Source organism: Eulemur rufifrons, chromosome 10 (assembly GCF_041146395.1).
Source record: "Eulemur rufifrons isolate Redbay chromosome 10, OSU_ERuf_1, whole genome shotgun sequence".
Classification (NCBI taxonomy): domain Eukaryota; kingdom Metazoa; phylum Chordata; class Mammalia; order Primates; family Lemuridae; genus Eulemur; species Eulemur rufifrons.
In genome coordinates this window covers 7,590,807-7,606,748 of record NC_090992.1, presented here as the reverse complement: position 1 = coordinate 7,606,748, position 15,942 = coordinate 7,590,807, and the positions used below count along the sequence as shown (strand labels likewise).

General features: G+C 43.9%; 2 protein-coding genes across 6 annotated transcripts in view; both read right to left on the bottom strand.

The window, feature by feature from the left end:
- Positions 1 to 15,942, bottom strand: part of LOC138392916 (protocadherin gamma-C4) — a 141,357-nt gene that overhangs the window by 92,825 nt on the left and 32,590 nt on the right. The window contains exon 1 of one of the 5 annotated variants that reach the window (XM_069483780.1): positions 5,052 to 7,632. The exons of 3 other annotated variants lie outside the window; for them this stretch is intronic. In XM_069483780.1, the coding sequence (XP_069339881.1) occupies positions 5,052 to 7,475 (2,424 nt within the window). In that variant the 5' untranslated portion in view covers positions 7,476 to 7,632. Of the gene's footprint in view, positions 1 to 213; positions 2,799 to 5,051; positions 7,633 to 15,942 lie in introns of those variants that run through there. One more of the 5 variants, XM_069483789.1, reaches the window with a different exon arrangement.
- LOC138393261 (protocadherin gamma-A6-like) lies at positions 8,631 to 14,421 on the bottom strand. Its single transcript, XM_069484447.1, has 2 exons — positions 11,998 to 14,421; positions 8,631 to 8,702 (listed from the first exon to the last, which is right to left on the bottom strand). The coding sequence occupies exons 1-2, from the start codon at positions 14,419 to 14,421 to the stop codon at positions 8,631 to 8,633; spliced, it is 2,496 nt and encodes an 831-aa protein (XP_069340548.1).

Here is a 15,942-nt window from a genome sequence, read left to right as displayed (position 1 = left end):
TGTAGGTAAAACCATCATTGCTCTGTAAATCTGAGCTTGGTAGAAAACCCCTATAAGCTACATGATTGCTCCACTTTAGTCCTCTTTTGAAGAATGGTATGACAGGTTTTTTAACTGACTATAACTTTCTTTAAGCAACTCATGAAATCTGAAAATTGTACATTTTCCTGTGAAACAGAGAATTGGGCACACAAAGAGAAGTAGGAAACTCACCTGAGGGGAAGTCGAGTCACTGGAATTACAAAGTGGAAACAAGGCCCCGGATGGATCACCGCAAAGTACGTCTTGTCCTGAACTCAATTGCTTGCTACATTTTAGGAAATTAAACTCCGTGGTTCCCGTGTGTGCCACGCAAAGATTGTAGGAATAAGGCAAAGTCCCTTCGCTGTAGTTGGGGGGAAGCACGGGTCCAGACTTGACACAATGACCAGGCTGAAAGCAGCTCCAGACGGCTGTGCTGGAGGAGCGTCGTCGCAGGCGCAGGGCGATGGCCAGAATCACCGCGAGGAGGAAAAGCACTGAGATCAAGGCCAAGGCCACCACCAGGTAAAACTGCAGCTCAGCCTGGGGATCAGAGGTCGCTGGGCGGTCGGTGAGATCTGGCAGCACCTCCTGTAAGCTGTCGGCGAAGACCAGGTGCAGCGTGGCAGTGGCAGACAGAGGCGGCTTTCCACCGTCACGCACAGCGACCAGCAGGCGCTGTCGGGCAGCGTCCCTGTCGCCTAAGGCACGCGCTGTGCGCACCTCGCCCGTGCGCAGCCCCAGGCTGAACAGCCCGGGCTCACTGGCCTGCAGCACGTGGTAGGACAGCCAGGCATTGTGTCCTGAGTCGGCGTCCACCGCCACCACCTTGGTAACCAGGTAGCCGGGCTCTGCGGCACGAGGCACCATATCGAAGAGCGCCGAGCCGTCGGGCTCCAGCGCGGGGTACAGCACCCGCGGTGCGTTGTCGTTGCGGTCGCCCACCAGCACGCGCAGGCTCACGTTGGCGCTGAGCGCGGGCGAGCCCTGGTCTCGGGCCTGCAGCGTCAGCTCGAAGGCGCGCAGCTGCTCGTGGTCGAAGGCGCGCTGCGCGAACACCACCCCGCTCTGCGCGCTAACCGACACATAGGACGACAGCATCCTGGGCTCCAGGTCACTGGCCACGATGGAATAAGAGATATGGCTGTTGGGTCCCAGGTCCGGGTCTGAGGCGCTGACTTGAGCGATGGAGACTCCGGGAGGGTTGTTCTCCGCCACTTGTACCATATAGGAAGCCTGTTTGAAAACCGGAGCGTTGTCATTTACATCACCAATGTTCAGGGTAACGCTTGAGCTGGAGGAGAGTGGAGGCTTGCCTCGGTCTGTGACTGTGATAGTGATGTTGTACTCTGGGTTCTGCTCCCGGTCTAGAACCCCATCTGTCACTAATTTATATGTGTTTCTTGACGAAGTGAGTATTTTAAACGGAACAGCACCTTCCAATTTACAAGTAACTTCTCCGTTGTGTCCTGAATCCTTGTCACGGATTTTGAGCAAAGCGATGTGTGTTCCCAGCTCTGTGTCCTCCATAATCAGGTCAGGAAGAGATTGGAATATTACTTCTGGGACGTTGTCATTCTCATCTATGACTTCTATCTCCACTGTACATTGTGCAATCATTCCTCCACCATCCCTTGCTTTCAAAATTATGGAATATTCTTTGACTTCTTCGAAATCTAATGTATTCAGAATAGTAATTTCCCCCGTATTAGAATTCAGGTTAAACGGGGTGATCTGGCTAGCTTCGCTGAAAGTGAAGGTGATCTCGGCATTGGTACCCTCATCCTGGTCAGTGGCAGTCACCCGAAGCACGGTGGTGCCCGGGGACACATTTTCTGGAATGCTCACCCTGTATATGTCTTGGCTGAACACTGGAGGGTTGTCATTGGCATCAGTCACTAGGACCTCTATCTGTGCAGTGCTGCTTAGGGCTGGATCTCCAAAGTCCAAGGCAGTCAAGGTCAAGTGGTAGGATTTCTGCTTTTCCCGGTCTAAAGGCATCTTCAATACCAACTCAGGGTATTTATTGCCATCGGATTTCTCTTTATTCACGAGTGAGAAATGATCATTGGGACTGAGCTGGTAATTTTGCAGTGAGTTGGTACCAATATCCGAATCATGGGCAGATCCCAAGATAAATCGCGTGCCTGGCTGTGCAGACTCAATGATTTGCAGCTCAAAGGAATTTTGCGTGAATTTTGGCGTGTGGTCATTAATGTCCTCGATCTCCACATTCACGTGATAAAAGTTCAATGGGTTGTCAGCAACAACCTCAAATTCCAGAGCACACGCTGGATTCTTCCCGCACATCTGCTCCCTGTCTAGCCGGCTGCTCACAAGCAACTCCCCGCTGTCTGCGCTCACGGTGAAGTAAGGCTTCTCCGAACTGACGCGCAGTTTTCGAGTCGGGAACTCCAGCACACTGAACCCCAGGTCCTTGGCGAGGTTCCCCACTACCGAGCCCTTGGGCATTTCCTCGGGAATCCTGTAGCGGATCTGCTCAGACAGCGCCGGGCAGAACAAGGGCAGCAGGAAGGGAAAGAGCACTGGCCGCCTGTCGGCGCGGCCCCGCTCCGCAGCGCCGCTCCCCATCCCTCTTGCTCCCCTCAGCTTGCTCACCAGCCTGCAGACGCCGGGGTGTAGGTAACCTCTGTACTGCAGATGTCCAGAGCTCCGAGCGGACTTTAGTTCCAGTTCCAGTTCCGGAAAAGTGTCTTCTATTCCCCAGCAGGAAGCGGTGTAAAGGCTACCGCTGGAGAGTCAGATGGGGCCGCCCTGGAAAGCGCTGCGGCTGCGCGAGGAGATGGCGAACGCCAAGTTCTCCACTTTGGCCAACAGCGGCGCCCAGAGTCCGCGCTGGGAAACTGCAGCCTCTGCTGCTTCAGTTTAACCAGTATGATAATTATATTATTATAATAACAGTTGTGTGCCCTACTGAACAAACTACGTTGTTACGTCCATATATTTAATAACGTTTAAAGTTGTACCCTTAGAAATGCCTTTATTGCTACTTTCCAGGTTTTCCAGGAAATCACATAGGTTTAATACCTAAACATCTATCTGTTGACATAATTATTCCCTAATCTTCAAATACACACTACTTACACAAAGCTAGACATAACATAGACTTGGCCTAAACCATCTGAGTATAGGAATTTTGCATACTTATTCATTAGTAATATAATAAAGAAACTTTATCTTTCTTTTCTAGTTCGTATCATTTCCCCCACTTTTCTAGGTACCTGCAAGTTTATTTATTTAAACTTTTTCCAGACAGCATCAGTAATGCTAAAATTGTTCTTAAGAAGGCGCAATTTATACTTATCTTCCTTATAGTAATATTATATGATTGTCATTTCCACTATCATAGGCATATTCAGTTAAGCAAATGAGGTAGCCTGAGAAGAGCCTATCTCTCTCCTTCCCATTACACAATTATTTTCCTTGTTACAAAATACAACATTAATCTTCAGAGTTATTGGGGGCATAATATTTTGCCTCTGCACAAAGTCACTGACATCTGTTGCACTACAGCACTGGTTCCAAACTCTGCACTTATTTTACATCCCATGATGACCTCAGAATGGAAGGAAATAATCCCTGGAAAGTTTGCTTGCATTAGCTCACTGAGTTTAGTGATGATTTTCTCCTTTGTTTAAAATATTTATAAGCATCTAATACATTTCAGTTTAGGAATTTTCTTTTTTAAAATACCTTGTAACTATATTTCTGCCAGAGGACCTTTCCTCACAAAGTGTCATAACATTACCTTCTCCTGCAAGTGATTGTATATCTGAACACTATAGAATGTGTGAAGTTTATTCCCACACTATTGTGTAGTTTATTACATGCAAAATGCCATCACATACAACACTACTCTAGAGAAAAAGGTCTTTAAAAAAACCTGAAACAGAGAGGGGTCTCACTGTGTTGTGCAGGCTGGCCTCAAACTCCTGGAACCAAGGGCTCTTTCCCACCTCAGCCTCCTGAGTAGCTGGGACTACAGGCTCATGACACCATACTCTGCTAAAAATGTCTTTTTAATTAAAACTCAAAGGTCCCTGAAATCAAGATTACCTTGTCATCTACCCCTTCCAGATGATAATCATCTGATATACAAAAGAATATGGAAGTAGTTAATCTCAGATAGGGTTATTTTTAATTAAATTTTTCAGCAGATCCAATAAATAAAATCAACCACTGGTCTAGGATTTGAGTAGATGAGAGAGTTGTTTCATAAAGCCAGCATGCCCAATATACCCAATATCCCACTGGGAAAGCACAAAAACACACTTCACACAGCTGTACCACTACAACTGCACATTATATTCTGTGTTGAAACATATAACTGCCTGTTTCATAAATGCACTTGAAATAAAATTTTTTGACATATTTTATTGGTTTTGGTCAATGACCTTTAGTTTGGCATTAGACTCCATGTCTGTCTTAGTGAAAGTTGGCACACACATTTAATTCTTTAGGCATCAATTTAACTTTCCACTAGTACCCTAACATTAATAGAAGATTATACTTTAAATAGGTCAAGAAGCAACCAAGATTTTCAGGGATGTCAAGGTGAGGGATATGGAGGCAAGATCAGAAAACAGAAAAAAAGCTTCAGACTGAAAAAAATCTTCAAGAACATCTTATAAATCAGAATGATAAGGAGAAGACTGAGAAGAAGGTTGAGGTGTGTTTTACTCTTGCTTCCCTAGTGCAATAAGAAAGACTCAACAATTCGTTTTCATTTATAAAACACACAAGAAAATCAAGTGGAAAGTAGGTGGAAGTTACAAAAAGGTGATAGTCTACTTATTAACCATCTTGTCCATAAGCTTTCACTAAAGAAATGATATCATAACCTATGTGTTCCATGTTAAAATATCACCACTGAAGTAGACGGCTAAACCAGGTTTGTCTCTTTAAAGTTTTTTTAATCCCTAACTTCAAAACACGTGTTTTGCAAAATAATAGAGAAATATCACACAAAATATAATTCCTCATGGAAATAAATGAAGGCCTGAGCTCACCTGAATACTTGGGGCTTCATCCTTACATTCATGAAAATCTGTGGATGTTAACAAAGAATCATTTTTTTCACAGCTCTGCTGGCTGATGAGCGTGTCCGCATAGTTGGGCTGGGGAAATATCAGGTGACTCTTCCGTGAGTCTGCGGTGAGGGAGACCTCATGGGAATAGGTTTGCAGGAAAGCCTGTACCCCGTCTATGCCCAGGAAGTTTGAGGCGGGCACGCCCGCCAACACACCTCCGGAAGCCTGCAGCAGGCGTGACTTGTGCCAACGCCCCAGCCTGAGCGCCAGCAGCACCATGACGAAGGCAAGGAAGATGCAGGAGACCACTGCCACTGCCACCACCAGGTACAGAGTGAGGCTGGAGTCGTAAGGACCAGCAGAAGGTTCAAGGCTGTCCAGGTCGGCTAGGACTTCCGGGATGCTGTCGGCCACAGCCACGGTGAGAGTGACGGTGGCTGAGAGAGGGGGCTGACCGTGGTCCTGGACCGCCACCACGAGACTCTGCTTGAGTGAATCTCTGTCCAGCAGGGCCCTCGCTGTGCGCACCTCGCCTGTGTGCAGCCCCACCGAGAAGAGCCCTGGTTCGCTGGCCTTGAGCAGGCGGTAGGACAGCCAGGCATTCTGGCCTGAGTCTCTATCCACAGCCACCACTTTGGTCACCAGGTAGCCAGGTTCTGCAGAGCGGGATGCCAGCTCTACACCAGTGGAACCATCAGTGGGAAGGGCAGGGTACAGGATCTCGGGTGCATTGTCATTCTGGTCCAGCACAAACAGGCTCAGTGACACATTGCTACTAAGGGGTGGGTCTCCGCTGTCACTTGCTGTCACTATCAGTTGTAGGCTTCTAAACTGCTCGTAGTCAAAGGATCGCAGTGCATATAGGACTCCAGTATCAGAGTTGATAGAGACATAGGAGGACACTGGTGCTCCCTGGATGGTGTCTTCTGCCAAGGAATAAGTGACCTGGGCATTCTCATCACTGTCAGGGTCCTGTGCAGTCACCAAGAAGATAGAGGCACCTCTGGGGTTGTTCTCAGGGAGGTAGACTGAGTAGGAGGAGTGGGGGAAGGTGGGTGGATTGTCGTTGGTGTCTGCCACCTGAATGGAGATGTGAGTTTCAGTGGATAGGGAAGGAGTTCCACCATCTGTGGCTTTCAGTGTGATGTTATACACAGAGAGTTTTTCCCGGTCCAGGTTTTTGGCTGTGATCAATCTATAGTAATTATCTATTGATCTTTCTAATTTAAAAGGCAGATTTTCTGGAATAGTGCAGGTCACTTCACCATTCTTTCCAGAATCTCTGTCTTGGAGGTAGAAAAGAGCAATTACTGTCCCAGGAGGTTTGTCTTCAGGGACTGTGCTGCTTAAAGACGTTATGGTCACTTCTGGAGCATTGTCATTCACATCTAAAATTGTGACCAGTACTTTCGCCTTTGTCAGACTACCAGGACCATCCTGAGCCTGAACTTCCATTTCGTAGAAGCCAGATTCTTCATAGTCTAGTCCTTCTAAAGTCGATAATTCTCCTGTAAGGGAATTCAGATGGAATATTTGTAGAAGTTTTGGAGTTATTTTCCGAAAAGAATATGTCACTTCCCCATTGACTCCCTCATCCAGGTCGATAGCATTTACCGTGAGCAGCTTTGTGCCCACAGACACATTCTCCGGGACAGTTACTTGGTACTGGGGCAGAGAGAAGACAGGCGCATGATCATTCACATCCACCACTGTTACCTGGATGCGGGCAGTGCCAGATCGGGGTGGGTCACCACCGTCAGAGGCAGTGAGAACCAAGTGGTGAACCCTCTCTTCCTCCCGGTCCAGCACTTGCTCCAGCACCAGTTCCGGGTATTTTGTTCCATCGTCCCCACTTTGCACAACCAGGGAGAAGTGGCGATTGGGGCTGAGCTGGTATCTTTGGAGGGAGTTGGTGCCCACATCTGGATCCCCAGCCTCGTTTAAAGGAAACCGCAGCCCAGGAGCTGTGGTCTCCATTATTTTTACGTGTATTTCTTCCACCAAGAATTTAGGTGCGTTGTCATTAATATCCATTATTTCCACTTCTATAGGATAAAGATTCATTTTATCTTCCACCAGGATGTTAAAATTCACAAGACACCGTGGGCTCTGAGCACAGAGCTCCTCTCGGTCTATCCTGCCCGCGGTGACCAAGCTGCCGCTTCGCGGATTCAGAGCAAAGAGCTGTGTCCTACCTCTGGAGACGATGCGGACTCCGCGCTCCGCCAGCTCCCGGGGCTCCAGCCCCAGGTCCTTGGCGACATCACCCACAAAAGACCCTTTGTCTGTCTCCTCCGTCACGGAGTACAGAATATGTCCTGCCCAGGCTTCCCACAGGGTCCCCAGGAAGACGGAAAGCAAGAGGAATCCTCTGTAGTTCCCGCCCCTCCGCGGAGTCGCCATTGTTGTCCTCCTCTTGTTTAGACGCTGAGCCTTCTCGGGATGTGCTTCTGAATGCAGGTGTATTGGCGTAGACCCCTCTGTATCCCGAAGGAGGGCCCAGAATCCAGCAAGATAGAGGCTTGAGTTTGGTGCAGCTCGGAAGACGGCTTGTCTCAATTTGTCGTTTCTCCGTGTTGTAAAACTCGGTGTTTCTGTCGGATCTCGCGTACCATTTTCCCCTGGTTGGTGAACAGCGGCGCTCAGAGTCCTTACTAAGTTACTGCACCATATAGAAACAAAATAAACTGATTGTACGGAAAATTATTTCATCCTTCAAAATTTCCCTGTTTAGTTAATTTCTTCACTCCAGATATCTCTGATATACTTTAAAAATCCATTTTAAGGCACTGAATTAATGCAACAGTGTTCATGGATGGGTGTTTGATAATCCTAGATAATTTTAAAGATGTTTTGTATTCAACTTTGAAGTTACTCTGTTGGGCACTGACTCACACTTTATGGTATATAGAAAAAAATCAATCATTGAAGGTAGAAAGGTAAACTTTATTAAATGTATATGAAAGAATTTACATATACAACATTTACATTAGTGTATATAAGTTTTAATTAATTCAATATTATCGAACACTACTATGTTCTAGACGCCACCATACAAGACTCAAAAAGCCAAAATTGTCTTAAAAATAGAGAGAAGTATTTTAACAAATTTTTGATTGTGTAGAACCTTAGAGATGGTTTAATCTAACACCTTCACTTTAACAATTTTTAAAAAATGAGACGGAATGCCTTGTTCCTGATTATAAAGTAGTAGGACAACATAGGAATCCAAATATCCTCACTCTCATTCTTGTAAGAAAAAAGAAGTAATCATTGGTCTTGGATGATGCTTTGTGCTCAAAAAGTGTCATTAGAGATGAAGTGAAAAGCCAAGCAGCAACAATCAGCTATTAGAGCAACCAACCCATTTTCTACAGAAGGCAGAAATTTGCAGAGATCCTACTGGGTTGGGAATTCATAAGAAAGTGGATGTTGGCTTGATTGTTTCTTTCCATTATGCAATTCAAATCTTCATCCTACCCTATTCTAGAATAGTTGAGGAGAAAGGGGTCTCTAGACAGCATTTGAGCAATACGCAAGACTATACAGAGAGGATCCTTAGAGGTACTCATTTTTGCACTTCATGTTGATGGAGTAAAACTCTATTGATGGATCCAAGGCTACTCTCAGCTAGCAGAAATAAAAGAAAGTCCCATTCACATGTTTGCAGAAGAAAAGACAATGATGTGCTCTGGAATAAAGATATAACAAGAAATAAAGACCTAGTCTTGCTTTGTAAATTATTTTAAGTCCTAGAGAAGTAGCTAGCAGAACCAGGAGGAGAATCCAGAAGTAACACTAAATCTCATCTAGTCTCTAGAAAAAAAGGTCTCAATAACTCCTTACTTCTAGGTAATGTCTTTGGAGCTAAATAAATAAGGTCTGGTTAAATGAAATTATAGACTACTGTGAATAGAAAGTATATGTAAATGGCTTCATTATCTCTGATATTCAAGTTTTCTAGGTTATCCCATGACATGAAATTAAATATTAAAGATATTTACTAGACCACCAAGATATGTTTAATAAAATAAAACATAAGCTCACCACATCAAATTGAAATAATTTTATATTTTAAGGAGAGTATGTTATTATTGATTGAGTTATTAGGGGAATCCTGTGTTCATTTGTTTACTTTCATTAAAAAAATTCTATGGAAAGTCCATTTGACTCCCCATGCATTGGCATTGTGTTAATTATCTTCTCTCTTTTCTTTTTCTTTCTTTTTTTTTTTTTTTTGAGAAGGGGTCTTACTCTGTTTCCCAGGCTAGAGTGCAGTGGAGTCAGCATAGCTCACTGCAACCTCTAATTCCTGGGCTCAAGCCATCTGCCTGCCTCAGCCTGCAGGGTAGATGGGATTACAGGTGCACACCACCATGCCCAGCTATTTTTTCTATTTTTTTTCGTGGTAGAGGCGGGGTGTGTGTGTGGGGGGATCTCACTGTTGCTCAGGCTGGTCTCAAGCAATCATCCCGCCTTGGCCTCCCAAAGTGTTGGGATTTTCTTTTTAGAATTTTTTCTATTGAAAATCTTCTGTTTGAAGTTCTTGTTTAGATTTTCATTATCAAACCAAGATATAGGTATTTTCCAATGTTTCTCTCTGAGATTTTAATCCCCTTTGATAGTGGCCACCTCAACAGAAGTTTGATCAGAAAAGGATGTTGTTTACAGATGATAAAATAGTCCAATAATTTCATAGATTTTTTTTTCCTGATGCTTCCTAACTTACTATTAATTATCTGTATGGTGGATGAATTAGAGAGTTTCATTTAGTTAGAACTTAGCAAATTCCATGATTGCCAGGATGTTTAATGGTTGGTCAGTCCATATGAATGAATGACTATTGTGAGAGTAAAATCTGACAGTTTTTCTGTCAGTGACCTGACTTATTTGTTTAAATGTCACAAGTAACTCAGATAAGAGAGGAAAATACACCAGCCTACTATCTATGAAAGTTAGTGAGCTTTGCCTATAACACTGAATATTCAAGATGTAGTTTAAATCACCCAAAATTGGTGATGTAGTAAAATAACATTCACATTGTCAGTGTATGAAACAAATCATCACATTTGTATAAGAGACCACCTGATTCATATGACTAACATCCAAGATTTAAGTTGTTTAAAATTGTCATTTACTATTGAATTCTTATTAAAACCCTCAAATTATATCCCAAATGTCCAAACAGATTGGATTTGAAAATGTTTATGGTTACAAAATTTCTTGGTTAGGCATATAACACATTTGAAAACTTGAAATAAATAATTCTATAATAATTGCTTAAATGTAAATATCATAATATTGGTTTAGAAAAATCTGTATTACTCCTAGCAGCTAATTTAAATAACATCAACTCAATGTTATCCTTATAAAAATTGACAAAGGTCACAAAGGAAGTTCTCATTCATTTTCAAGATATCTTTTCAATTATTCTTTCTTACACGTGCATACCAAATTTAGATGTACAAGTGTCCCATCCATGCTATTATCAGATCTTTGAATCCTCCAACTCAAGATTGGAAAAAACTTTGGCTATAATGTGGTTCAACAGCTCATCAAGAATCCCCTGTATTGCATTAATCCTGGAGCCATAAGTTATTTTTTTTTTTGAGATGGGGGTCTCCATATGTTGCCCAGACTGGCTTGTGCTCCTGGGCTCAAGTAATCCTCTAGTATCAGCCTCCCCAGCAGCTGGAATTACTGACAAAAGCCACCCCAACCCCAACCCCATCAACTTACTTTTGAAGAGTGCCAAAAAAAGAATCTCTTACCTACTTAGCAATCCATTTCCTGCTAGAACCGTTCTGACAATTAAAATCTTTGCTGTTTTCTGCTCACCAAGCCATGATTTTGTTTGCACATTTTGGTCATAGTAGATAAGACTAATCATTCTTCTAAACAATAAACCCTTCCTTCGAATATTTGAATACACAGTTCCTATATGACAGAAGCCTTATTTTATCTGGGTTAAAATGATAAATTATTTCAATTTTATTTCAATGCCATTGATCCTTCACTCTCCCATTTACCAGACAGTCCTCTATTTTTAGAGATATTTCCTGTGAGTGGACACTACTGAGCATGATTTAAAATTCATCTTTATTTTTAAGTACTATCAAGCACACAGTATGCAAAAGACATTGTAGCAGGCACAAACCATCAGTTGCTTACATTTATTTGTTGACAATCCAATGATTATAATGGTGATCTCAACAAATAAACTTGTTCACTATACTTCTTTATAGTTTGAAGAAAAATAAAAAAATTATTTCATTTTAGTTTCCCAGAATTTATGTCAGGTCAGTAAGGGAAGTCTTTTTAATTTTAATTTTATTTGCAAGATTATAGAGGTTTTGACTGGCCCAAATAAATGACAGATAGTTCCAGGAATATGTTCAGGTCTTTTTACACCAAAGATCAGGTGTTCCCGGCTGCAGGCATCAACAACTCTTACCTTTTTTTGAAATAATTTTTGATCCCCAAATAGTAAAGGTGGAAGATATCCCTCATGAATCTCCATCATTTTAGAAAATATTTACGACTATTAAGTAACCTCGAGAAGAACCAAGATCTTGATTTTCTTTAACAGGGGCTGCAGTTAATTTTTTTTTCTCACATTAGAAAAAGGAAGAATCTTACAAATGTCACATAATAGGAAAAAAGCCTAAGAAGGGAGATGTACTCAATTTAAGGGACAAATAATTTTTCAACAAAAGCAAGATAAAGAAAACGTAGGGCATGCCTTAAGATTTTTACCCACAAACTTTGAGAAAATTAAGATTTAAAAGAGAACTATTGATGTAAAAGAAAAACATCAGAATTATATGATTCAATGCAAAAACTAAGAAAACTAACTACTAATCAAAGAGAATTTTTAAATTTCCTGATATAATTCTTAAATAATCAATAAAAGCAATAACCTCACCTGAACGAAGGAGACTTCATCTTTGCAAAACCCTGAATCTTCCTGTATCAAAAGAGGCTCACTTTTCTCACAGCTCTCCTGGCTGATGAGCGTGTCCGCATAGTTCGGTTGAGGGAAGATGATGTGGCTCTTCCCTGAGTCCGCGGTGAGGGAGACCTCGTGGGAATAGGTCTGCAGGAAAGCCCGCACCCCATCCACACCCACAAAGTGTGAGGCGGGCATGCTCGCCAGTTCGTCTCCCGCAACCTGCAGCAGGCGTGACTTGTGCCAGCGCCGCAGCCTGAGCGCCAGCAGCACGATGATGAAGGCGAGAAAGACACAGGAGACCGAGGTCACTGCCACCACCAGGTACAGGGTGAGGTCGGAGTTGTAAGGGCCGGCAGAGGGCTCAAGGCTGCCCAGGTCGGCCAGGACTTCAGGGATGCTGTCGGCCACAGCCACGGTGAGCGTGACGGTGGCTGAGAGAGGGGGCTGGCCGTGGTCCTGGACAGCCACCACGAGGCTCTGCTTGAGCGCATCTCTGTCCAGCAGGGCCCGCGCCGTGCGCACCTCGCCTGTGTGCAGCCCCACTGCGAAGAGCCCAGGCTCGCTGGCCTTGAGCAGGCGGTAGGACAGCCAGGCGTTCTGGCCCGAGTCTCTGTCCACAGCGACCACCTTGGTCACCAGGTAGCCAGGCTCTGCGGAGCGGGGTGCCAGCTCCACACCTGTGGAGCCGTCGGTGGGAAGGGCAGGGTACAGGATTTCCGGTGCATTGTCGTTCTGATCCAGCACGAACAGGCTCAGCGACACGTTGCTGCTGAGTGGAGGGTTTCCGCTGTCGCTGGCTGTCACCAGTAGTTGCAGGTCTCTAAACTGCTCGTAGTCGAAGGAATGCAGCGCATACAGAACTCCGGTGTTGGAATTGATAGAGACAAAGGAGGATAGAGGCGCCCCCTGGAGGGTATCTTCAGCCAGGGAGTAGGAGACTCGGGCGTTCTCGTCGCTGTCTGGGTCAAGAGCCTTCACAGAAAAGATAGAGGCGCCCCTGGGGTTGTTCTCAGGGACATAGATTGAGTAGAACGAATGGGGGAAGGTGGGCGGGTTGTCGTTGGTGTCTGCCACGTTTAGGGAGATGAGCGTTTCTGTAGACAGAGGCGGCATTCCTTTGTCTGTGGCAGTGACAGTGATGTTGTACAATGACACCTCCTCCCGGTCTAGAAATGAATTTGTCACTAATCGATAATAATTGTCTACTGATTTTTCCAATTCAAAAGGAAGACTTCTCGGGATGGAACACGTTACCAAGCCATTCAGTCCAGAGTCTCGATCATACACTTGGAAAAGAGCGATGACTGTTCCTGGAGGCGCACTTTCCGCAATTGTTCTGCTTCCAGATGTCACAACCACTTCTGGAACATTATCATTGACATCCAAGACAGTTATTAAGACTTTTGCTCTGTCTCGAAGACCTGGCCTATCCCGGGCTTCAACATCCAGCTCATAAAAGCTAGAGTCCTCATAATCTAGATTCGCAGAAGTTGAAATTTCTCCAGTCAAAACATTCAAGCGGAAAATTTGTGAGATCTTTTCTGGAATCTTCACAAAGGAATAAGTTACTTCCGCGTGGGACCCTTCATCCTGGTCGGTGGCATTTACTGACAACACTGGTGTACCTACTGACAGATTTTCAGGAACACTCACACGGTAGACAGGCTGAGTAAACACTGGAGCATTGTCATTCGCATCTAGGACAGTTACCAGAATTCGCGCCACACCTGAGCGGACAGGGTCACCACCATCCATGGCAGTAAGGACCAGGTGGTAAGCGGCTTCTCCCTCCCGGTCCAGGGCGCGCTCCAGCACCAGCTCCGGGTACTTGAGTCCATTGGCTTCGCTTTGCACGTCCACTGAGAAGTGACTATTGGCGCTGAGCTTAAAGCCCTGAAGAGAGTTCATTCCCACATCAGGGTCATAGACCTCCATTAGTAGAAAACGAGAGGATGGAGCTGCATTTTCGAGAATTTTCACTTCCAACTCTTCTCTTAAGAATCGGGGTGAATTATCATTAATGTCCACTATTTCGACTTCCACGGGATAAAGATTCAGTTTATCCTCTACAAGGATGTTAAAGCTCACCAGACACCGCGGGTTCTCAGCGCAGAGCTCCTCCCTGTCTATCCTGCCAGCCGTGATCAAGCTGCCGCTCCGCGGGTTCAAAGAGAAAAGCTGTGTCCTACCTCTGGAGACGATGCGGACTCCGCGCTCTGTCAGCTCTTGGGGTGCCAGCCCCAGGTCCTTGGAGATGTTGCCCACGAAAGAGCCTTTCTCCAGCTCCTCGAGAATAGAGTAGCGGATCTGCCGGGTCGCAGCCCCCCACAGCGTCCCCAGGAGCGTGAAGAGCAGGAGCAGCTCACTCCGCGGCCGGCGTCCCTGCGGAGCCGCCATTACTGGCTTATGATAGACTTCCCCGGGATCAGGAGTAGGAAGAACAGGTCCACATCACTTCTGCGCTTCTCAGAATTAGAGGTGAAGGTTTTTAAACAAGCAGTCACCAGATGTGAAGCGTTCCAGGTCAGAATTTCTGCGCTGCTTTCCTGTCTGACCTGCTTTGTGGTTGGTGGGTATAACTCGAATTCTCATTGATTTTCCTGCCCGGGTTAGTGAACAGCGACGCTTAGAGTCCTAAATTAATACTGCACCGTTTTGTGAAATTGCCATACAGAGGATTTTATTTCTGCTAAATCTAAAGAGATGACACTCACAATAATTCTCTACCCAAGACAGTAAAGCATTTGGAAGAATAAAAGACATTATTTAAAGTAATTTTAATTTTTCCCTGAAATTTATCACTCATTTTTGTGAAAATATCTGTTAGGATCTTGAAGAGCAGAAATAATCACAATTTTCTGTAAATCTTGAATTATCACACCCACCATCATTTACATTTGTCCCATTTTTAATAAGGGCACAAACAACCACAAACACGTTTTGAACCAATCCATTACAGTGCCAGTTACAAGAGCTGCCGATTTTAGGTGCCATTATTTGTTTTTATTAGCCTAGAGATTAAGAACTACCTTGATGTAGGCAACATCTATGCATAATTTTTAAAACATGCAAAGGAAGCAAAAATATATAGGCTACATTAAAAATATATTAAGATATATATTGTTATATATATTTTAGGATCGACAGCATTGAAACTAAGTAAACCACTTAATTGTGTAGATTTGTCTTTAATCATGGATAGATAATATGTTTTACAATGATAGTGTGAGACAATAATGTATTAAAAGTGTTTCTTGCACTCATATGCTTATTGGAGCACAATTCACAGTTGCAAAGATATGGAATCAACCTAAGTGTCCATCAACTGATGAGTGATAAGGAAAATGTGATTTGTGTGTATCATGGAGTACTACTCAGCAATAAGAAAGAGTGAAATAATGTCTTTTGCAGCAACTTTGATGGAACTGGAGGCCATTACCCTAAGAGAAATAACTCAGGAACAGAAAAATAAATGCCATATGTTCTCACTTACAAGTAAGAGTTAAACTGTGACTACACAAGAGTACACAGAGTGGTATAACGGACATTGTGGACTCAAAAGTGGGGAAGTTGGAAGGGGATGAGAGATAAAAATTACCTATGGGATACAATATACACTATTTGGGTGATGGGTACACCCAAAGCCCAGACTTCACCTCTACACAATATATTCATATAACAGAATTCAAGTTGTATCCCCTAAATCTATTAAAATGAGCTTATTTTATGTTAAAAGAGGAACAAAAATGTTTCTGATTATATTGTTTTAGGACTAACAAAAATTTCAAGACCATCACAACAAGACATTCTATGAAAGAACAATTGCAACATAGCTAAGCTTATAAAGAATTTTCTACCCCCCACGGTATGCCCAGAAAATCAATAAAATACAATGAAATCAGAACGTATTTAATCTGT